Source organism: Gopherus evgoodei, chromosome 8 (assembly GCF_007399415.2).
Source record: "Gopherus evgoodei ecotype Sinaloan lineage chromosome 8, rGopEvg1_v1.p, whole genome shotgun sequence".
Lineage (NCBI taxonomy): Eukaryota > Metazoa > Chordata > Testudines > Testudinidae > Gopherus > Gopherus evgoodei.
This window is the reverse complement of record NC_044329.1, coordinates 78,234,919-78,258,686: the sequence shown is the minus strand read 5'-3', so window position 1 is coordinate 78,258,686 and position 23,768 is coordinate 78,234,919. Positions and strand designations below refer to the sequence as shown.

Below are 23,768 nucleotides of genomic sequence, written 5' to 3'. Positions count from 1 at the left end.
GCATTACTGACATTTGTAAGGTAGCTGGGGAAGGCTGCCAAATAACATATGCATGGACCCAGGGCTTTCTAAATTATACCAGTCGCCTTGCCAGTCCCTGGAGCAGATGAGGATTGGGAGGGTATAAAGGTGGCTTAGAGCTCCCATAGTCCCCCTCCCCTGGGCTGTGAGTCTCACTCATAGTGGTTTAGGAGTCTGCCTCTCTACCATTTTTTCCATTGGGAGCAGACTTCTCTTCTCTGGTTCTCCAAGGAGAGAGACCTCCATCCAAACAGAGGCAACAAAGCTTGGCATTCCCAATATTCCTAAGGTAAAATAAAAAGAGGAAAAACACTTAAAATCCCAGTAACCTTTTTGAGGCCTAACGAAGCAAAAGGGCACAAATCCAGTGGCACCCCCTCTTCTGGCCACTTTGAAAGGGGAGCCCCAATCGAAAATGGGTCTCAGTGTGCTACAGCATTCCTATCCAATGCAAAGACGCTCATTTACCTGGTACCTCTGGCTGGAGCTCAAGTGCTTCAGTTAGTGCAAAAGTAGAAAAAGAGAGGATTATTTAGGGCAAGAAAAGAGAGAGCAGGAAATACAATACATGAAATAAGCTGTCACATCACTTCAAAACACTCCTATTATATGATACTGTGTTTAGTTAGTATCATATTGAGGGTCTAATATGAATCTCCTCTCTTGATTAGTTAATACCAAACAATTAAAATTAGATGTTTATTTAAAAACCCTCCAGTACTAAGTAATGAAAAAGTTCCAGTCATTTGGTATGTGAGAGGAGTTCCATTAAAAGTGGGTCAATGAGAACAAACTGAGGGAAAAAAGGCTGCTCTAATGAAACTGGGCTTTGAAATCCCAGGAGGAGGAGACTGTTCCACCGCCCCCCGCAACTTGTAGTCTTTTCCAGACACACTGCTGCTCGGGTTTTGTGACCTGTTTGGCTCATGTTTGACGTGGCTGCCCCTCACTGAAACCCCTGTGCCAGGTTGCAGTGCCTGGAGCAGGGAGCCAAGCCCAGCTCCGCGGGACAGGAGTCACTACTGCAAGGTAGGTGTGGGCCAGATTCACCTTCCATCTCCCCCCAGGGCACCAGGTTTGCCTAGCCCAGGGCCCAGTGATGGGTTAGTACAGCCCTGGACATGGCAACCTATCTAGCACCTTCTCACAACCCACTGGTGAGTCGGGACCCTTTGTTTGGGAAACACTGTTTAAAGTATTCTCTTTTCCTATCCTCCTTTCCATACACATTCCCTCACATGAGGCTGGTAGAAAATGGGGAATGGACATGTACTTCTCATGATGGGATCACCTATTTTAATAACTCCCCAGAGGCAAGAGCATGCCCGTATAGCATTGTCACAGCTGCCTAGGGGTTCATGGATTCTATACTTCTATTTTTATCCATTAGAATTTATCAGATAATTCTATATTTTCTATAGAATTTTTTTAACCAAGCCTCGGAAGTTTTATATCATGGATCTAATTTTCTGTTAAATGTTATAGCTTGGTTAAAAATGATGCAGATAGGACTTCATTCTCTGATAAATGCTATATGTGGTTTAAACTAACTTTTGTTGAACCCTGCTAGTTTAACATCTGTAAGTTCTATAGCATTTTTCCATAAGGACAAAATGTGCTGAAATTGCATGTGATATAATGGGTAAACTTAACTTTGGTATCTGATCCTAAAAATCTTTAGTCACTTGAGGGTTCTGCTCACAGGACTATTCACCTAGAATTACTCCATGGAGACTACCATGGAAGTTTGGGCCCTAAATTATTTTCAGGACTGACATGACACCTTTAAAACAAACAGATATTCTTGCTGAGTGTGTCACATGGAATTTTAAATGTTGACTGTGTTCAGTGAACAGCAAAGAGGTGTCTAAGAAATCAGAAACTCTAGGAGGACATCATAGAATATCAGGTTGGGAGCGACCTTAGGAGGTCATCTAGTTCACCATCCTGCTCCAAGCAGGACCAATTCCCAACTAAATCATCCCAGCCAGGGCTTTGTCAAGCCTGACCTTAAAAAACTCTAAGGAAGGAGATTCCACCACCTCCCTAGGTAACCCATTCCAGTGCTTCACCACCCTCCTAGTGAAAAAGTTTTTCCTAATATCCAACCTAAACCTCCCCCGTTGCAACTTGAGACCATTACTCTTTGTTCTGTCATCAGGTACCACTGAGAACAGTCTAGATCCATCCTCTTTGGAACCCCCTTTCAGCAAGCTAACTTATTAAATTAGATTTAAAAAGTCAGGTATATGTTTAACATCAGAATTAAAATAAATGATGTTTAAATTCTTTGATGTTGCCCAGGTAAGCAATAGTACATCTGTATTTGTACATGAAGAGATCTATTACTGTGCAAGATCTATGTTGGTTTCTGTTAGACATGTCAGCTTATTTTAGTTAAACAGTTTCCAAGTGTACCATTGTAAATGAGTTCTATAATAGGTATGTTTCTTTTGACCTAAAGTGTAGTTCTACTCTGAAAGTGACTTTGCGGCATTGAGGAATTCTATGTTTATTATCACTCAATGACAGATCAGTGTGCTCTGTTTACAAGTAAAAATTATGATATTTGTGTCTATGTCAAGCTTTGCCTGACTTTTGCAACAGTAATAAAGATTTGGCAGGACAAATTCTTCCCTGTTACACCTGTGAAACTTGATGGAAATCTAGCTTGCTATCTCATAGCTAGGTTGTCTCTATTGTACTAACAAGTGTTGTACCTTGAGGGAACACCTGACAACCCCATGTTCATCCTTATAATATGATTGTGTGGTATCAGATGCAAAGTTTGTCATGTCAGGTGTCTTTGGAAGGCTTATGATGCACTAAGTGTTGTTATAGTAATTGATGTTACAGTAACGTTATTTTGTATGGAGAGATACCTTTTCATAGAGCTGGAAGGTCACTGAGTCTGGTCCCCTGCCTTCACTAGCAGGACCAAGTACTGTCCCTGACTGTTGTTGTTGTTGTTGGTTGGTTTGTTTGTTTGCCACAGATCCCTAAATGGCCCCCTCAAGGACTGAACTTACAACCCTGGGTTTAGCAGGCTAATGCTCAAACCACAGAGCTATTCCCCTCCCCCCCCCAGTAAGGTTATAGGTTATAATTTAATGTGTATATTTATGAGGGTGAAAATGTATCCTCATGGTTTAAAATAAGCCCAGGCAAAAACTCTCTAAGAGCAGAGGAGCAGTTCACACCTCATCAAGGTATGTATGGGACAAACCTAGCCCAGTCTCACAGGAACAAAGGATGCTGGCCCAGGCAGCAACAAAAGGATCTGTTTGACTCTCGAGTGAGTCACCCCCCTTCCTTTGGTCAGTTTGGGTCTGTGATGAGGTAATGCTCACCTGACTATGGGGTGGGGGAGGCAAAGCCAAGAGGGAAGACAGAACATGGTAAAAGACATGTTTGCCATGCTCTTCCTCTCTCTTCCACCTACATCTACAGACACCACACCAAGTGACTTAAGTGCTGATCATAGGGGAGAGCCTGGCTGAAGAGCAACCAGCCAGCCTGTGGTGAGAAGCATCTAAGTTTGTAAGGGCACTGACAGTGTTAAGACAGCTTAGAATGCGTTTTGCTTTTATTTCATTTCACCAAATCTACTTGTTACATTTTGACTTATAATCACTTAAAATCTATCTTTGTAGTTAATAAATCTGTTTGTTTGTTCTACCTTAAGCTGTGAGTGTCAGACTCCCCTTGGGATAACAAGTACATATCAATTTCTTTGTTAAATTGACAAACTCATATAAGCTTGCAGCGTCCAGCGGGGATAATTGGAGATTGCAAGACGGAGGTTCCTAGGCTTGTGTTTGGGACCAGAGATATTGGCTAGTATCATTCGGTTGCACAATCCAAGGAGCAGCTTACATGCCAAAGGCTGTGCGTGAACATCCCAGGAGTGGGGGTTCTCACAGCAGAAAAGGGTAAGGCTGGTTCCCAGAGTCAAGGATTAGAGTGACCTAGCAGATCACTGATCCAGATAACACCAGGGGGGAACGTCACAAGTGTAAAAAAAACAAAAAACCTATTTTGGTCAACATAGTAAGCGCTTTGGCTCTGACTGCACACGGGGAGAAGATCTGCTTGATAGGAAGTGCTATTTCTCCAGAGTACATCTGTACTTGGAGATTTAAATACCTGCAGTTGGTCCTGATCAAAGCTGCCTCTTGGTTATATCAGAAATAGTTATATTAGCACAGTCAGTAGACTGGAAAAAGTGGTGCTTCATCCTTAGCAATGATCATATTTCTAAAGAATGCCCCAAGAGCCGAGAGATTAATCAGGCAGCAAACAATTAGAGTTGTCATTTTGTTCTCTATCAGGTGGAAATCCTCGACTGGAAGACAAAGCAACCGCTGTGCTTTCTGGATAAGGTAAATAATAATATTGTTAAAATGGCAGTGACAGTATTTAGAAGTTTTTAATTTTCTTTAAGTAAATGGAATGCTTGTGAAAGGAGATGGAAAGCCTTTACTCCTCCACTTGAGACAACAGCCTAGGCAGCGGCAGGATAAACTTACCCACACCGCCTTACAAAATCCATCAACCCTCTTCTGGAAAGACCAGAGGGCAGGGAGCACTTCCATCTTCAATCACATTCAACCTCTCAGCTGAGGAGGCCAACAAGGGTGGCAGTTAGTACCAGTTGTGACATGACCCTGGAGAGATTTCACATAAGCCACCAAACTATCATCATGTTGTAATAACTTTGGTCATTATTAACATGGATGGATTTGCAACATGAGCTAGAGATTAAATGCTCCCTTTTCCTATTATGAGTGGCTTGGGCTGTCCATACTAGACAGAGAATTTTTTGGCCATGTTTCAGAAGGTTAAAGGAATGCTGTCAACTTGAAAAAATCACATTTCCCCCTGGACATTTTTTGAACCTACTGATCATCTTCCAATACAAATGTCTTACATGAATAGTATTTTTTGTTGCCTAGGTGGAACGACATGCCACGATTGGTGATATCAGATTGATGTTCCATAAATCATGTAAGTATAAGATTTTCAAAGAAACATACTAAGGGTACAAATCACATCAGAATATCCAGTACATAATTATTTAAGATAAAATTATGTAGTTTGACGGAGCATGTGATATACACACATTAATGCAAGTAATCAGCAACTGAACACTAATGTAGCTGAGATTTAAAATAACTTTTCATTAGCTGTCATCTCCTAATTTCTTCAAATCTCTGCTTTGATCTCTAACTTTTTGATGATTTTTATAATAAATAATAAAATAAGAAGTCACAAAAATCTCCAGCCAAAAGCTTCTCTCATTCGGTTACAGTCATTACAACAGTGGATAATCCAAAAGCAAGTACTATGAATAATTTTATGTTTTCTAATTTGTCTTGCAGATCCCCAGTGGTATCCAGCAAGGCAGTCAATAAGACTTGACCCCAGTAAGTACCAGTAGGGTCTAGAGTAATAAAGGTATGAACACAGTGCTTGCACAGAGGGGTGCCACGTCCTGTCCTCTCTGCTGATATTATCTGCTATGAGTGAGAGTTTTGCTGAACTAGTTAACATTATGAAGGACTTTACAAAAAGGAGCCCACCACAAGCTGAATTCTTTGAACATAGATATTCAAATAAAATGTAGCACCCTTTTTTCCCTGCTATTAAGCATACAGTTATTTATACAATCTCTTTAAATGCTTATGCTCATAAAGATGAACACATTTTTTTGAGATCAGTCCATGGGAAAATATGTGCTTGAGCAGCTTGTTTCCTTCCACAAGTATTTATGTTATCAGGCCCTATCCAGTGGCTTATACTGGGAAACTTGTCACTGGGTGACAGCTGAAACTATGGGGATTCCCCTAAATGCAGGAACTTGGGTGCCACTGCCACTGGCCCAAAGCAGGCATGTGTCTGATAGGCCAAACCTCCGGAATGGAAAGATGTCAGTTAAACAAAAGAGTTGAATATAAATTGCATTTTACTATGCAGAGAGGGAGAGATCCTGGTCTGCTCCATACCCCTTGCTTAGGACCAAAACCACGTGGAACCATCACATAGCCATTGGACTGAAGTGGAAGGCTACAAAGAGATCATGTAGGGGCACACTGCAACCTCTTGAATGCTGTGGCTTCTCTTCATGAAGAAGTTCATGGAGATGAGCAGGCAGAAGTTCTGCAGAAAAGGACCTAGGGGTTACAGTGGACGAGAAGCTGGATATGAGTCAACGGTGTGCCCTTGCTGCCAAGAAGGCTAACAGCATTTTGGTCTGTATAAGTAGGAGCACTGCCAGCAGATCGAGGGACGTGATCATTCCCCTCTATTCGATATTGATGAGGCCTCATCTGGAGTACTGTGTCCAGTTTTGGGCCCCACACTATGAGAAGGATGCGGGAAAATTGGAAAGAGTCCATCGGAGGGCAAAAAAAATGATTAGGGGGCTGGAGCACATGACTTATGAGGAGAGTCTGAGGGAACTGGGATTATTTAGTCTGTGGAAGAGAAGAATGAGGCAGGATTTGATAGCTGCTTTCAACTACCTGAAAGGGGGTTCCGAAGAGGATGGATCTAGACTGTTCTCAGTGGTAGCAGATGACAGAACAAGGAGTAATGGTCTCAAGTTGCAGTGGGGGAGGTTTAGGTTGGATATTAGGAAAAAACTTTTTCACTAGGAGGGTGGTGAAGCACTGGAATGGGTTACTGAGGGAGGTAGTGAAATCTTCTTCCTTAGAGGTTTTTAAGCTTGACAAAGCTCTGACTGAGATGATTTAGTTGGGGATTGGTCCTGCTTTGAGCAGGGGATTGGACTAGATGACCTCTTGAGGTTCCTTCCAACCTTGATATTCTATGAGGAATGAGAAGGGGGCTGGTTAGTGGGTCCATGATCTATATAAATTCTCTGTCCTTACAGAGAGAGCAGTGACACACCCCCATTAGCGTCCATCCATTTTCTGCAGCAGCAGTGGAATAACTACAGTGGCTACTGCAGAGCAGGGGATGAGGATTTAATTCATGGTGTGTTGGTTTCAGTGGTTTTCTGTGGGGAATCAGAAGCACTCTGAATTTGTTTTTATCAAATGGCACCCTCTTACCTAAGATGCTGGTAAAATGTGTCAGGTCAAAGGATCCCACAGATTGGTCTAAACAGACTAAAAGATTTCTTTAGGGTTAATATGTTACCAGAGTTTACTTTAATTTCTCTGTGATGTGTATAACTACTTCTTCTTCTCAGAAGGAAAATCCTTGAGAGATGAGGAAATCCTGCAGCATCTCCCAGTTGGCACAACCGCTACACTATATTTTAAAGATTTAGGGCCACAAATAGGATGGACTATGGTGAGCTATGCTGCAAGCCTGAGACATTTTAATTAATGTTTCTCCTTAATTAATTCTTGCATCGCTTTCTCTCTGCATTTATTTAGAATGTCCATGCGCTGCCTGGTCTGACAGCAGATATAGACAGTGGAGCTTCATTTTCAGTGACTCTAATCTTAAGAAGCATTTAACCAGAGAACCCAATAAAAGTACATCATGAAATCCTAGCAGTGCATCCTATGGACAAGCAGCAGTGATCGCCTTGCAACATGGTAGCCTGGCACTGTGGAACTAAGTGACTATGTAACTTCTGTTCCTTGAGCTGTCAGAGATCTTGTTGTCCTGGAGATCAATCCTGCAAAGACATATGAGTGACTTTACTTATGTCAGTCAATTTCATTGACTTTGATAGGTCTACTCATGAGTGTAAAGTTACTCACATGGATGTTTGCAGTTCAGGTCCTGGGACGTTAATGACAGCTGGTCATTTCAGTAGCAGCATGAATTCAGATTGATTTTGGTTAATAGTTTTGGCTGCATAAACACTGAAAACAAAAATTTTGAAACTCAGAAGTTTTGCTTAGAAACTCTCATAATGAACCATTTCAACTTTGTGTTTTGAATCAACATTTCATTTAGAAACCAAGTGTCACTTCAAATAGACATTCACAATGTTTCATTTGACCCAAACATTTGTTTTTCTTTTTGTCAAGAAAGACCATCACAGAAAATCAGTTTTGGTTTGAAACTACCCGAATATTTTTTGGTTCAGCCACCAAACTGAAAAATAATTATTCATTCAGGTCTTACATTAACAGAAATTGAAAACATCAAATGTTCTGCCCTCTTAATTCAAAGAAAAGTCCCATCATGGCAGCATTAGCCTGTGGCATTGACTAGGTGGTAAGAGAAAAGGTGGCTTTAAAATGATTTGGGCAACTGTCCCTGCACAAAGCCTTCTGCAACTCCACAATACAAATATTGTCCTTTAGTTTTAATTTAAATATCAAAGCATGAAGGTAAAGTTAGACAGCAATTTGAAAACATATCATTTTTAGTTACAATACTTAATACAATCTTATTAATGACAAATAGTAAAGACAAATGTAATCAACCCTCCTATAATTTTAAATCACTTTTCATTGAATATAAATCCTCAGATCATCACGCTAGAGCCCATGTTAGAAAAAGACTTCTACCAAGTAATCCTAAATGCAGTAATATGATCAGAACAAATAATTACAATATGAACAGGTTATAAGATCAAGATGCTTTCATATCAATGTACAGTGAAATACCACAGCATATCAAAATATTATAATGTAAATCAAAGCATGTAGTCTGCCGTATGATTGTCCTCTGAACCATCTAGACCCTCCTCACCCTGCCCTTCATTCATCTTATTCAGACATAACCTAAGAAAAGCTTTAGCTTCAGCAACTTTAAAGAAAAAATATCTTCCCACCTACGGTCAATTTCACCTTTACCAGGATGAGTGCTGATGCAATTACATCAGTTATAATGATGATAGCCATATCATGTTATCACTAATACCTCAACAACTTTTCTGGACATGAGTAGCTCTGAGTATATCAGAAAAAAGTGGTGATTTTTTGTTACATAAGTACAGCACATTTCCTTTATTTCTCCATAATTCAGACATGAAGCTACTTTAATTAGTTATGGAAGCAAAAGTCATTATAAAAATTGAGGTCAAATTAAAGTGATGCTCATATGAAGTATTCCTATTTTAAACCAAATTCACTCATTAGAAACTAGTTTTTTGCCCTCCACCCTTTTTTCTGGAGAAATTCTTTCCCAGCATTCTTTTTAACCTATAGTAAAAAAGTAGTTTTATAGTATACCAAGATGATAAATAAAGGCTAACGTTATATAAATATAATTTGCATGCACATTTATCACAACTGTATGTGTTCCCATGTTAATTGAACATAACTTGTCACCTGTGCATGTAATTACTGAAGTTGTATGCAGTTACGGCAAATGCAAGTGCACATTATATGTATGCATTTCTAACAATCTCCGCCTATAATTCCAAATGTTGTTATGGTGCAAAAAAAAACAAAAAAAAAACCCAAAAATCCCACGCCTCCATTCTAGGTTGGTGGAGGAATTTACTAATCACAAAAAGAAAACAAAGCACTGCCACTGATCTGCTCAGTCTAATTATTCTCTCTCTCTCTTTTTTGTTTTTTTTGTTTGTTTTTTGGCAGGTGTTTTTGACAGAATATGCAGGTCCATTGTTCATCTATTTTCTGTTTTATTTTCGCATGCCTTTTGTCTATGGCCTGGATGACAAGCTTACATCAAACCCACATCCAGTGGTTAAGTAAGTTCTGTTATGAGCCTCAAGCAATATTTTTGTAAACATCATATTTTTATTCCAAATTTCTTGCACACTTGTGTCTGTAGCATTCCTAAATGCTTTTGTCTTGCTATTTCTAGCTTGGCATGTATCTGCCATTCTTTCCACTACATCAAAAGGTTGATTGAAACAATATTTGTTCATCGGTTCTCCCATGGGACTATGCCACTGAGGAGGAGTATTAAGGTAAATTGTGACAAAAATCTACCCACAGCCCTTGAGTAAATACAATCTGGCCACTCTCTGCACTGCTTCATTAGCACCGTGTTTTGGTGTGGCTTTTGTGGTAATGCACAGCAGCTCTGAATATGTAAAACTAATTCTTTTACAGGATCTCACAGTAACCTTCCCATTGTAACCTACATGCCACCCTGCCATTATAATTCCTGTCACAGTTTTCCCATTGCTCTTTCAAGATTTAATACCTTCAGTATTCATTCCGTTTTTAGCCCGCTAGCCCTCTTGAGTGTGAGGATTTCAGAAGCACTGTTATATTTTATGGGGGACAGTCTAGTAGTACAGTCTAGTAGTAGTAGTACATAACTAGAGGTTTTCAAAATATTTTAAATGTTTTTTGGTAATAGAATCATTTCTCTCCTTGACAATTATAAATTTTCCTTTGCTTCTTGTGTAGCATGAAAGCACCATGGCTGTTCTATATTTCCTTCCTGTCATGAGCACAATCTAGCAACAACTCTGTTCTGGGAGCAGGGTTTCACCTGTGCTCCCTCTGTTGGCTGCCTGCCTGCACAGTGGTATGATAGACTGCATGGCTATGCAGTAACTACAGATATTTTTAAAAAATGAGGCAGCAGAATACTCTATTTTAAAACAAGGTTATGTAGAATCTGGAGGATAGCAGATTGTCATATCCTAACAACCCGGTTTTACGGTATTTAATATTTTGTATTTAGACTATTTCTTTAAAATACATCTGCATCTTAAGGGAGTAGTGGTCTCACCTGGGAATGAGACGGCTCTAGTTTCATTTTTATGCCCTACCAATAGTCTTATCTTTGTTATTACCCTATTGATCATCTGATTCCCTGCAGCTGATTAGCATTCGCTTTAGCTTTGTGCTTTCTAAGTAGGAAAAGGGTCCTAAATATTCAGCTAGTAGCATGAACTGGGCACTGGTAGTCTAGATCTGTTTTCATTGCTTTCCGAAGCAGAGGTGTGCACAGCTTTCTATCAGGCTAGCAGCTCACTTAGAAATGTCTACTCTGGACAAGTGGTAGCTATTTTACATTAATAACATTAGATGTTTGAAAGCAGGACAACTGTACCTTTAAAGTGAATTCATACTGTGCATTAAATCATCACTTGTCACTAGTGTCTGATACCTCTATTGCACCACTCCAGTCCAAACAAAATACAGCTGCTAAAATTCTTATCTTTGCCAGTCATTCTGACTAGGGCCTTTGAATCACTTCCCCTTCTCCACCACATCATGTTCACGATTCTTGTCTTCAACATCAAGTTTATACATAACCATGTGTCTCTCTATTTAGCTGCACTTGGGCCTGATTCACCTCTCACTTGCTCTGGTGTAATCCTGTTGATGTTAATGGAGTTATTAGTGATGAGAAAATTCATATCAGGTTGACCCTTAATGAAATTTTTTCAAATTTATCAGCACTCTAAAAATTAAAAAAAAAATGTTTCTGGTCAAATGAAACATTTATTTTTTAAAAAAGTTTAAATACAATTTAAATTTCAGAATGAAAAGTCATTTTTAATTGAAACATTTTGAAAATGTCAAAATCCAACATTTCAAATTTTTAAAAATATATTTAAAAAAATATTTTTGAGTGAAACAATTTAGAAAGTTCAGCATGAATTTGCAACAAGTCTTGGTCAGCCCAAATCTGCATTTCTTGGTGAAAAACATTTCACAGGAACAGTTTTACCAACTCTCATCCCGTTATCTTTACCAGCCTCAACACACTTTTTATTTTTTTTCCTCTCACAGGCAGATGTGCTTCTTCCATGACCCCACATGTGTGTAGAAAGTTCTTCCTGGGCTGTAAAGACAGTTCCCATTTAAATTGGGGGAAAGGGATGTAAACATACTAAGTGATCAAGTTGATGAAAGGTCCAGTGGCCAAGACCCTTCAAGGTATTTAGGTATCTAACTTTCTTTGAGGATCTGCCTTATTACTTTCACTTTGTGGGAGGATAAAGGAGTGGGTGTACAGATTTTCAAGGACATTTAATTATATGGAGAATCTGAGTCTCCAAGAAACCATTTGTGAGACAGCAGGAGCAAAGAAATGTCAGACACCCCCCCCACACACACTTTAAATGGAAGCAATTTTAAACACCTTAGAACTTCCAAACAACTCTGTGTAACTTTCGCTAAAATTCCATCACTCCCTTCTCCTGGTGTGTATGATTTTTATATTAGGCCCAGCTTTTTTTTATTCCTAATTAAGAGACAAATTGTTACACTCCACTCTAAAAGGAAAGCTCAGCTCAGCTTTAACTTTGGAGCCAGAAACATGGTTTAATAATATGTATTATGTATGTATATCTTTTTACTAGTCTGACTACACATTTTTCTCCAGCACTCAAATATAGGTGGTAGAAAAGGCCTCCTATTTTAGATACATCATTGTTCATATAGGGGCTGTTGTTCATTTGTCCCCTAGGAGAAGTCAATCATCTTAATGTAATGAGACAATCAAGTTCCTTGTGAGCATGACTTAGAGGGGATGGGACTGGACATTTCTGAGAGAGGATGGATTCCATCCATTGTATTGGCTGGGAGACCCTTCACCTTGTTTCACATACATGGCAGTGGAGCTATTTGAGCTCTTTCAATGCTTCCTTGTGCTCTCTGGGACATGGAGGATATGAGCAAATTATTTTTTTGAAGAAAGGATACAGATGTAATTAAAATGGAAACAGATATGTCCCATCCATGAAGGTTCTACTCATTCCTAGTAGGAATCAAGTAAAAACATTACATGGTATAAACAAGGCTCCTTTTGCTAACACTGCATATACTCTTGAAAGGTTGTTACTTTGTTAGGCCCTGTGACGGGACAGAGCAGCCTAGCACTGGTACCGCAGGAGTTAACCCTTCCTTCCTAGCAGATGAACCCACGCCCCAGAACTCTGCTGGGCATGCTCCAAATGGAGAACAGGTATAAAAGCCTGCAGACCAGCTCAGTCGGGGCTGACCACTGGAAGAGAAGGATGCAGGCTGCTAGCTCCTGAAGAGGGAGAGCCTGTGCACCAGGATACAGGAGTCAGCCAAGCCCAGGCAGTACCTGAGACCCCGACAGAGGACTTCACAGGGGAGGAACAGACTGGAGGAACCCCTGCTGCAGATAAACTGGTACTCACGGTAGGAAGTGACCCAGAGGAACTCTAAAGACAAATGGTGTTAGAGCTGTATTGACGCTCAGTGTGTTGCGGGCGAATCCCCGCCGAGTGAGTGGCAAGGAGAGCTTGCCACTACCAGGGTCCTGAGTCAGGGCTCGGTGGAGAGGGTGGGCTTGAATCCCTCTACCCCCTCACCCACGAACCATGATGGATCCTAGAGACTCCGGCTGCTAGGCTGCGCTACCCCACTTGTGAGCGGGAGGTTGTATGGACTCCGGCCACTAGGCTGTGCTACCCCACCCGTAAGAGGGGTTGTATAGACTCTGGTTGGTAGGCTGCACTACCCTGCTCGTGCGAGGGGGCTGTATGGACTCTGGCCGCTCGGCTGCGCTACCCCACTCATGGAGGGGGTGTTGCATGGACTCAGGTTGCTAGGCTGTGCTACCTCATCAGACAGAGGAAACAGGGGGAAGAAGGCTGAGAGGCCGTAACCGACTGCCCACAAGGAGGCAGATGCAAGGACTGGAGAGTGGTGAGATGCTGACACCCCATCCCATCCCTGCCACAAAGGGGCGCTGCAGTGCCAGGCCTGCTACAACTGGTGGAGAATGCAGGCAGCAATCAGGGCCTGAAATAAGGATCCAGATGCTCAAAATGGACCCTGAGAAGCTTTTGAAATGGCTGCTGGAGAACCAACAGCAGCAAGCAGTGCAACAGCAGCAGGAGCAGCAAGCACAGTTGCTCTAGCAGTTAGCAGCACAACAGTAGTTGCAAGTGGCACAGCAGCAAGAGCAACAGCAACAGCTGATTCGGGAGCTGACGGCCCAACAACAGGCTAACCAGGAGTGACTATTTCAGCAGATAGCAATGCTGATAGGACAGGCACCAAGCCTTCCTCTAGGCATGCGGGGGCAGTGCCAATGAGGGGCTCGGAGGACTACCAGTGTGCCTAACAAAGATGGGGCCAGGGGATGACCCCGAGGCCTTCCTGGTGAGTTTTGAGTGGATTGCAACTGCCGTACAATGGCCTCCTGCACATTGGGCCACTATTCTAACACCCTACCTGACGAGCCCAGCACAAGCTGCTTACCATAACCCCGATCCACAGGATGCCATCTTAGACCAAATGGGTGTCAGCCTCAAAACTTACCGCCAGCGACTCTGCAGAGAATGGTACACGCCAGGAGCCAGACCATAAACCGTGGCCCAGCGAATCTGCGACCTCTGGAGGTGGCTGGAACCAGAACGATGGATGAATGTTCAGGTAGCCGAGGCGTTGGCCCTAGAGCAGTCCTGCAGACCCTTCCAACTGGGGGGAAAGAGTGGGTGCAGAGACACCGCCCAAAGACCCTTGCGGAGGTGATTTCCCGAATGGAGGATTACCTGGCAGCAGAGGGAGAACAGAATGCCAGTCCCAAAGGGTGGGGCTCGGGTGAATGGAACCAGAATCCAGCCTGGGAAGCCCGTATGGTGGAGGGGAGAGGCCCCTGTCGGTACGCCCAGTCAGCAGGGACACACACGACCCACAGTGCTAAGGACCCACCCAGGACGGACCTCGTACAAAGCCAAGAAGACGTGGCAGGGAGGCAGAGCAGCCCCCGTCATAACCCAGCTGAAGAAGGGAAGCGGGACCAGTGTTATGAGTGCGGACAGATAGGGCAATTCCAGAGGGAGTGTCCATACATGGATTGTAATTATGGGCAGGTTTGGGCTGCGGGTCACCGTGCACAGACATGGGAGCTGGTGAAAATAGTTATACTGGTGAAAGTAGACGGGACGCAGAGACGGCTCTAGAGATTTTGCCGCCCCAAGCACGGCAGGTAGGCTGCCTCTGGCGGTTTGCCTATGGAGAGTCCACTGGTCCTGTGGTTTCGGCAGACCTCCTGCAGGCACACCTGCGGGAGGTCCACCGAAGCCGCGGGACCAGCAGACCCTCCGCAGGCACGCCTGCAGGAGGTCCACCTCCGTGGGACCAGCGGACCCTCCACAGGCAAGCCGCGGAAGGCAGCCTGCCTGCCGCCCTGGCGGCGCCAGCAGAGCACCCCCCATGGCTTGCTGCCCCAAGCACGCGCTTGGTGTGCTGGGGCCTGGAGCCGCCCCGACAGGACGTCTACCTGGGCCTTGGGGGACTTGGGGTGTAGCCAGACAGTCATCCGGGCTGGGCTGGTAGAGCCCACTGGCACCACTGGGGCCTCCATCAGCCTGCAATGTATTCACGGGGATGTGAAGCCATACCCCACCATCTGGGTGCAGCTTGACGCTGCTCAACACTTAAGGCGGGTGTCTAGTCAGGGTGGCCCCGAAGTTGGCTTACCCAGTGACTGGTTGGGCTTCGCTGACCTCTTGCGAGAGTGGGGTACACATCCAGGGAGGAAAAGTGTGGGGCAGGCTAGAAGGCCTGGATTATTAGGCCAACCAGTGGCAGATGACCCCCTGGAGGGGACCTCAGGGAGTCCAGAGATAGAGAAAGGGAGCCAAACCTCTACTGAGGCCCCAATGGGAGAGGGCCATGGATGGCTGGATGTAGACGGCCACTTCCTGGAAGAACAACGGCGGGACACCACCCTCAGTCGAGCCTGGGAGCAGGCGACAGGACCCCCCAGGGAGGAAGACCTGCCCCAACACCGGCAGCAAGGACCCCAATTTTGAGATCCATCATGACTTACTCTATCGAGTGGTCCAGGAACCACAGACGAAAGAAGACCTGCACCAACTATTGGTCCCGTGGCGGTTCCGGCAGAACTTGCTCCACTTAGCTCACTCAGTACCGTGAGCTGGGCACCTGGGGAGGGAGAAAAACGCTGCAACAGGTGGCCCAGAGATTCTTCTGGCCGGGCATCCATAGGGAGGTGCGGGATTACTGCACCTCCTGCCCCGAATGCCAGAAGTCCGGCTCAAAAGGCATACCAAAAGCCCCTCTTGTGCCCTTGCAGTGATTGGGACACCCTTTGAGCAGATAGGCTTGGACTTGGTGGGACCTTTGGAGAGGAGTAGCTCTGGCTACTAGTACCTTCTGGTCATGGTTGACTATGCAACACGGTATCCAGAGGCAGTGCCACTACGGACTGCCATGGCACCGGTCATTGCCAATGAGCTCTTGCAGATCTTTGCACAGGTTGGCCTGCTGTGGGAGATACTAATGGACCAATGGACTAATGTAACTTCTAGACTAATGGCAGAGTTCTGCCATCTGCTGAACATCTGTGCACTCGAGATCTCAGTCTACCACCCCCAGACGGATCAGTTGGTAGAGAGATTTAATGGCACCTTACAAGCTATGCTAAGGAAGTTCGTGGATGATGATCCTTGGCACTGGGATAAATTGCTCCCAGCACTCCTCTTTGCTGTGCGAGAGGTTTCACAGGCTTCCACAGGGTTCTCCCCTTTTGAACTCCTCCAAGTGAGGAAACCCAGGGGAATTCTTGATCTCCTAAAAGAAACCTGGAAAGAGCAGGAGACCAACATCCAAGGACCCATCCAGTATATCCTCCACCTATGGGAACGGCTCCAAGAGTTGGGAGCTTTGGCACAGGAGAACCTGATGAAAGCCCAACGTAGCCAGGAGGCTCAATACAATAAAGGAGCCAAGATGAGAAGTTTTGAGCCCGGAGACCGTGTCTTCTTGTTACTACCCTCCTCCAAGTCTAAGCTGTTAGCCAAGTGGCAAGGCCCCTACAAGGTGACTAGACGAATAGGGCCTGTCGACTACAAAGTACGGATGTTGGGGTGAAGGAAGAACACTCAGGTCTACCATGTAAACCTCCTCAAGGCCTGGAGAGACTAGGAAGGCTTGATGATTGCCCCATACCCTCCAGAACCCGAACTGGGGCCATTGGCGGGAGATCCAGAGGAGCCAGGGTCTGCAGCCATAAGACCGGAGCTTGACCCGGTCCAGCAGGAGCAGGTTACGACAGCTGATTTCAGGTTTCCCCACAGTCCTGTTGACACAGCCTGGGAAGACCATGCTGACGAGCCGCCATATCGTCACCATCCCCGGCCACAAAGTGAGGGAGAACCACTACCCACTCCCCAGGAAGATGTGGGAGATGGTAAGGAGAGAGCTCGACATGATGTTGGCCCTGGGGGTAGTCGAAGAGTCGTGAAGTGAATGGCGGAGCCCCATAGTACTAGTTCCCAAGCCAGATTGAACAGTCAGGTTCTCTATTGACTTCCGCAAGGTGAAGGCAATCTCTCGTTTCGATGCCTACCCCATGCCTCAGGTGGATGAGCTGCTGGAGCAGCTAAGCAAGGCAGAATTCTTCTACACCCTAGACCTGACCAAGGGGTACTGGCAGATCCCTTTGACACCAGCCTCCTGAGAAAAGACAGCATTCCCAACATCATTCGGCCTCTACCACTTTACAATGATGCCTTTTGGACTACATGGGGCCACAGCTACCTTCCAGTGGCTCATGAACCAAGTGTTGAGACCCCACAGCGCGTATGCCGCAGCATACATCGATGACATCATCGTTTACAGTGCCAACTGGGAGGAACATCTCCAGCACGTCGCTGAGGTGCTGCAAGCACTGCGTGAAGCAGGTCTCACTGCAAATCCAATCAAGTGTCACTTGGACCAAAGAGAAGTGACCTACCTGGGCTATACGGTGGGTCGGGGGAAACTCCGCCCTTTGGTAGATAAGGTGAAACCTTGAACTACCCAAGCCCCACAACAAAAAGGCAAGTACGGCAGTTCTTAGGGCTGGCCAGGTACTATCGTCAGTTCGTGCCTAACTTTGCCACGCTCGCTTCCCCCCTGACAGATTTGATGAGAAGTTCCCAACCACAGAAGGTGCAGTGGTTGGAAGACTGCGAGAAGGCCTTTTGCTCCCTACAGGAACGATTGAGACGGGAGCCAATACTGATCCAGCCTGACTTCGCAAGGCCCTTTATCCTCCAGACTGGTGCCTCAGAGATAGGGTTGGGGGCTGTACTGTCGCAAGAGGTGAGGAGAGAAGAACACCCTGTCTTGTACCTAAACCACAAGCTGTTCCCCCGAGAAACACAGTATTCCACCATAGAGTGGGAGGCCCTGGCAGTTAAATGGGCATTTGGGGCCCTGAGGCACTACCGATTAGGGAACCCCTTCTCACTGGTAACAGACCACGCACCCCTCAGATGGATTAACAGCATGAAGGACGCAAACACACGGATCATGCAGTGGTACTTATCCCTCCAACCCTACTCCTTCCACGTGTTATACCAGCCAGGAAAGGCCTGTGGGAATGCGGATTTCTTTTCTCAAGTCAGGGAAGAGGAGGGGGAAGAACTGGCCAAGGGTCAGCCGGCCCGAGGGCTGTCTTAAGGGGGAAGGTCTGTGACGGGGCAGAAGTTAACCGCAGAAGTTAACCCTTCCTTCCTAGCAGAGGAAGCCACGCCCCAAAACTCTGCTGGGCATGCTCCAAATGGATAACAGGTATAAAAGCCTGCAGACCAGCTCAGTCAGGGCTGACCACTGGAGGAGAAGGATGCAGGCTGCCAGCTCCTGAAGAGGGAGAGCCTGTGCACCAGGATACAGGAGTCAGCCAAGCTCAGGCAGTACCTGAGACCCTGACGGAGGATGTCACAGGTGCGGAACAGACCGGAGGAACCCCCGCTGCAGATGAACTGGTACTCACAGTAAGAAGTGATCCAAGGGAACTCTAAAGACAAACGGTGTTAGAACTGTATTGACGCTCAGCGTGTTGCGGGCGGATCCCTGCTGAGTGAGTGGCAAGGAGAGCTTGCTAGTACCAGGGCCCTGAGTCAGGGCTTGGTGGAGAGGCAGGGCCCGAGTCCCCCTACCCCCTCACCCCGAACCATGAGGGATCTTAGAGACTCTGGCTGCTAGGCTGTGCTACCCTGCTTGTAAGGAGGGGGTGTATGGACTCTGGCCGCTAGGTTGCGCTACCCCACCCATAAGAGGGATTGCATAGACTCTGGCCTCGCTTGTCAGAGGGGTTGTATAGACTCTTTCCGCTAGGCCGTGCTACCCTGCTTGTGTAGGGGGGATTGTGTAAGCTTTGGCCGCTAAGCCTTGCTACCCCACTCATGGAGAGGAGTGAGGGTGTTGCATGGACTCAGGTTGCTAGGCCGTGCTACCCTGCCAGACAGAGGCGACGGAGGGGAATAAGGCTGGGAGGCCATAACTGACCACCTGAAAGGAGGCAGACACAAGGATTGGAGAGTGGTGAGACGCCGACACCTTATCCCACCCCTGCCACAAAGGGGTGCTGCGGTGCCAGGCTCGCCACAGGCCCTCCTAAGCACTGTCATCTGCTGGGAGTCTGTGTATGAAGAATGAGTTGTATACTGCCGGTTTTAATATGACTGATACTGATTTCAGCAGTGACAAATCGCACTTACTTTAGGAGTCTTTCCTTAAAACTGAACTATGTTTTTTCAAGAAAATTGTGTACTTTGCTTGTTCACATTAATTACAGCATTTATTGTTGGGATCAGATCCCAATATTTAGATGAGACTTTAGAATAGGGGTTCTCAACCTTTTTCTTTTTGAGGCCCACCCCAAAAGCTATAAAAACTCCATGGCCCACCTATGCCACAATAACTGATTTTCTGTGTATAAAAGCCAGGACCGGTGTTAGGGGGTAGCAAGCAGGGCACTTGCCTGGGAATCCATGCCACAGGGGTTCCCGTTAAGTTACATTGCTCAAGCTTTGGCTTGAGCCCCGGGTGGCAGGGCTCATGGCCCTAGGCTTCAGCCCCATGTGGCAGGGCTTCAGCTTTCTATCCTGGGCCCCAGTGAGTCTAATGCTGGCCGTGCTTGGTGACCCCCATGAAACCTGCTCACAGTCGCCCAGGGGGCCCCGGGCCCCTGGTCGAGAACCATTGCTTTAGAAGAAACATGGGATTTTTTTTCTGCACTAAAAGCCATACGCATATACAACTCGGCTTATGGCAAGTCCAAAATTTATGGGAGTTTCCTTGTAAGATTCCATTTTAACAGTCTGAGCCCATCAAGGCAGAGACTTTTCCCATTAGTCTGTACCATGCCTGGTGTGTTTTGGGTGATACAGTAATACAATAATGAACAGTGAGGAAGGATGGTCTTGTGGTTCGGGTGCTGGACTGGTATACAAATATCTGAGTCTGGTTCTGCTGCAGGTTTTCTAAATAACTTTGTGAAAGTCACTTAACCTCTGCACCTCAGTTCCACTATCTGTAACAGAGATGCTTTCTTTGGCCCACCATTTGTCTGGTGGTCTGTAAACCTGTGGTAGGGACTGTCTCTTTATGTGTTGAAGGATGTAGAGCCAAGATGATCTTAACAATGGCAGCATTCTAAATCTTAAAATAAACTTGGGAGTAAGGCTGCAGTGGTCCAAGCCAGAAAAGAGGAGCTTGTGGTAGTCAAGACATGAAGTGATGAGGGCTTGGATGAGTTTTGGCTGTGGGCAGGGAGCAAAGCCTGGATTTTGGAGTGTGTAAGAAAAAGTGAAAGTATTTAGAAATGTCCTGAATATGTTCATCCTGCAGGAGAGCTAAGTCAGAAGTGACATCCTGATTATAGGGGAAGAGTGAGGGAAGGAAGATGATGAGCTCAGTTTTGGCCGTGTTGAGTTTAAGGTGGTGATTGGACTAAGATGTCAGAAAGATAGGCTGAGATACTAGATTTAGTGAAGGAGGAGGGTGCATCCACAGAGGTAGATTTATGAGTCATCAGCCTAAAGATGATAGTTAATACCTTCCTTGCAGAGGAGAGCACCTGGAGCTAGAATATAGAAGGAGCAGAGGAGAGGGCCAAGGATAGACTTCCTAACACGGTGAAAGGGGAAGAGGAGCCTGGCAAAGAAGAAAGAACAATCGGAGAGAAAGAATAGAGCTATGGAAACCAACACAGGACAAAATTTCAAGTAGGGAGAAACCGACATTGCAAAAGCTTCCAAGAGGCCAAGGATAATCTAGTGAGAATTCAGTGGCGCATAGAGGGTAGCTGGACTGGAGAAGGTCAAGAAAAGAACTGAAAGAGAAATTCAGCAAGTGGTTGCAGACAACACATTTAGTGAGTTTGGAGGTGAAGGGGAGGATAGAGATTGGGCTTTAGTTTGAAGAGGACATAAGGTAGGGTCAAAGACATGGTCGGCGAGTCCTATGGACCCATGGTGCCTGGGCCCCAGGAATATTCCTGGGGCCCAGGCACCACAGGCCTCAGCCCCGCCTTCTGCCCCCAGATGCTCCCCCGCATCCTCCTGGCCATTCAAAATGGCCCAGGGCCCCCACTCGCCACCAGTAGCACAGCGGAGCTGAGCAGCTTCCTGCCTGCTCGCTCCACGTGGTTGCCAACCCCTCCCCGCGGCCCCTGGGCGGAGTGTGTCTGTGTCTACATGTGCTGCTCCCACCCCAAGCGCCCCTGCGGCCAATAGGAAGCTGTGGGGGCAGTGCCTGGGGATAGCAGCATGCAGAGGCCCCCGGCCCGCCCTGCCTAGGAGCCCCAGGTAAGTGCCGCACTCCCCACCCTCTCAGAGAGCCTGCACCCCCACCCCTTTCCCACATCCCACCTCTCCCATTCCGGCCTCAAACCTCCCTTCCAGATCTTGTAACCCCTCCCTCCACACACCCCCAACTCCATCGCAGAGCCTGAACCCTCACCCCTTTCCCACACACCCCTTCCTGCCCCCAAACTCCCTCCCAGAGTCTTAGGCAGGTGAGGGGACAGAGTTGGGAGGGGTGGGCTGTCGGCGTTCTGGGCACCACCTAAATTTCTACAAATCTGCCGCCCCTGGTCAAAGGTAGGTGTTTAAGATAGGGAGAAGGATAAAGGCATGCTTGTATGAGGAGGGAAAGGAAGAGGTTGAAGGGAGGTTGATCATAGTTCACCATTTAGAACCCATGATGCTTCTATTTGTGGCAAAACAAGTCCTGTCTCCCCTAGCACTTGGGTCCTCATGGCTCCTCATCTCTGATCTGTGCGCAGTGAAACAGAATAGCTTCCCAGTTAAAACGCTCCTTTAACTTTTAACTCTTTGGACCACGTTTTCAAAAGCAATTTCTAGACCAAACAGCCTATACACTCTCTTTGCTCTGAAGGGAAAAAAAATGTCACTTCAAGAGCAACCCTTCCTGCTTATTTATTGTTGTCGTCCTGTTCTTTCCCTCCCACTCTACCAAACTTGGTATGTTGTCATTTTTGTTGCATTATCTGCAACTTGCAATTTGCCCCCAAGTGAACATTATCACTATTTCTTTTGGTAATCACTAGTCTAGATAACGCTATTGTCTTCCCTTCACACAGAGGACAGTAGATATCTTTATTATAAAAATTAAAACAGAAAAATTACTTATTTTTCAGAACTGCTTTTATTACTGGGGATTTGCAGCTTGGCTTGCTTATTACATCAATCATCCTCTTTATACACCTCCTTGTAAGTAGCAAAATGGCCCTCAGACTGATTTGAACCTTTACCTGGGTATGTTTGAGTGCTAACTATCCGTTTTTAAACATTTTGTTTTCTAGCCTACGGACAAAAACAGATAAATTTTGCTGTGATCATGTTTCTGGTAGGTCTTTTGCTTTTTTTTATTAAAGACTCTCCTTTACTTATTACTTTCGGGGTTGGGGGAGGGGACTGTCAAATTTATTATTAGAAAGCTCAGGACACAGAACTAAGATTGATCAGCTTAAGATAGAGACAAAATTGTCCGTTTTGACCAGAACCTGGACTTCAGAGAAAGTTTTGGCTGAGTAAGAATTTCAAGATTGGTCTATTTACTCTGCAGAAATTAGATAAGAATTTGCATGTGGAGACTCACACTCAGCCACATTCATCATAGTGATCCTGGTACTACCAGAGTCCAGCACTATGTTAACATTTGTTCAGTTTATCAAGGATTGAGACTATCAAGTAGATCATAAGTATCTGACAGCTGGCCTACTACAGAATTATGAAAGTGTTAATATTCAGGGCCAGGTTTCATCTTGCTGGCTTTCCATATATTCTGACAGAATCCCTCTGGAAATAGAATCCTGAAATTGTCCTTTCACTCTTTTATTTCGTTGCTATCCTAACATTGCTTCTCTTAGGAAGTATCCATTCTCTCTAGTGCAGATGTAACCTGTCTCTGCATTAAGAGAAGAAAAAGATTGGAGGAGCTCATAGCGCTTTTCAAATGTGAAACTTTCTGTGAAATAGACAATGGTGGATAATTTGAGCCACAGAGGTTAAAGTGACTTTCCCTATATCAGACAGCACACTGCAGAGCTGGGAATAAAACTCAGCAGTTCTGACTACCAGTTATCTGCTCTAGTCTGGCCATAGTCGTATATAAAGACCATTTCAATCTCTTTTCTACCTCACTAGTGGTGGAAAGCATTACCTAAAAACAGGTGGAAAAGTTGGTTAATGGAACTTTGTGAATCACATCAAGCCCTTGCCATAAGAAGTTGTTGTGGACCAGCATATCGGTATTTATGGAGCTGCACAAATATGCTTTAAGATTTTTGAGAAATCCAAACTGCCTGATTGATTTTTTTTTTTTTAAACAAATCACCCCGGTCAAAAGGTAAAGGAAACACACGCTGGATCCACTTTATTCAGGGGTTACAGCATTAGGGTCTGGCTGGGAGAATAGCTGGAGTGCATTGTACCTTCTTGGGACTTGGTCAACACTTGCTAGTAGCGTTGCAAACCCAAAGCAGAGTGTAATGTGTCGTCTTGTGTATGGAATGATGAGTAGAACAGACGTCTCCTTACCATCACTCAGAAATCTTGTTTTGAGCTTTATTAAGATCTA

The 23,768-nt window shown here is 45.3% G+C and overlaps 1 protein-coding gene across 1 annotated transcript in view; it reads left to right on the top strand.

Annotated features, from left to right (window-relative positions):
- LOC115656478 (very-long-chain enoyl-CoA reductase-like) overlaps nucleotides 1–23,768 on the top strand; it is a 39,340-nt gene that overhangs the window by 13,415 nt on the left and 2,157 nt on the right. Inside the window, exons 2-9 of the mRNA XM_030573244.1 lie at nucleotides 4,353–4,403; nucleotides 4,977–5,028; nucleotides 5,403–5,447; nucleotides 7,238–7,341; nucleotides 9,555–9,670; nucleotides 9,787–9,892; nucleotides 22,327–22,399; nucleotides 22,492–22,535. Coding sequence (XP_030429104.1) covers nucleotides 4,353–4,403; nucleotides 4,977–5,028; nucleotides 5,403–5,447; nucleotides 7,238–7,341; nucleotides 9,555–9,670; nucleotides 9,787–9,892; nucleotides 22,327–22,399; nucleotides 22,492–22,535 — 591 coding nt within the window. The remainder of the gene's footprint in view (nucleotides 1–4,352; nucleotides 4,404–4,976; nucleotides 5,029–5,402; nucleotides 5,448–7,237; nucleotides 7,342–9,554; nucleotides 9,671–9,786; nucleotides 9,893–22,326; nucleotides 22,400–22,491; nucleotides 22,536–23,768) is intronic.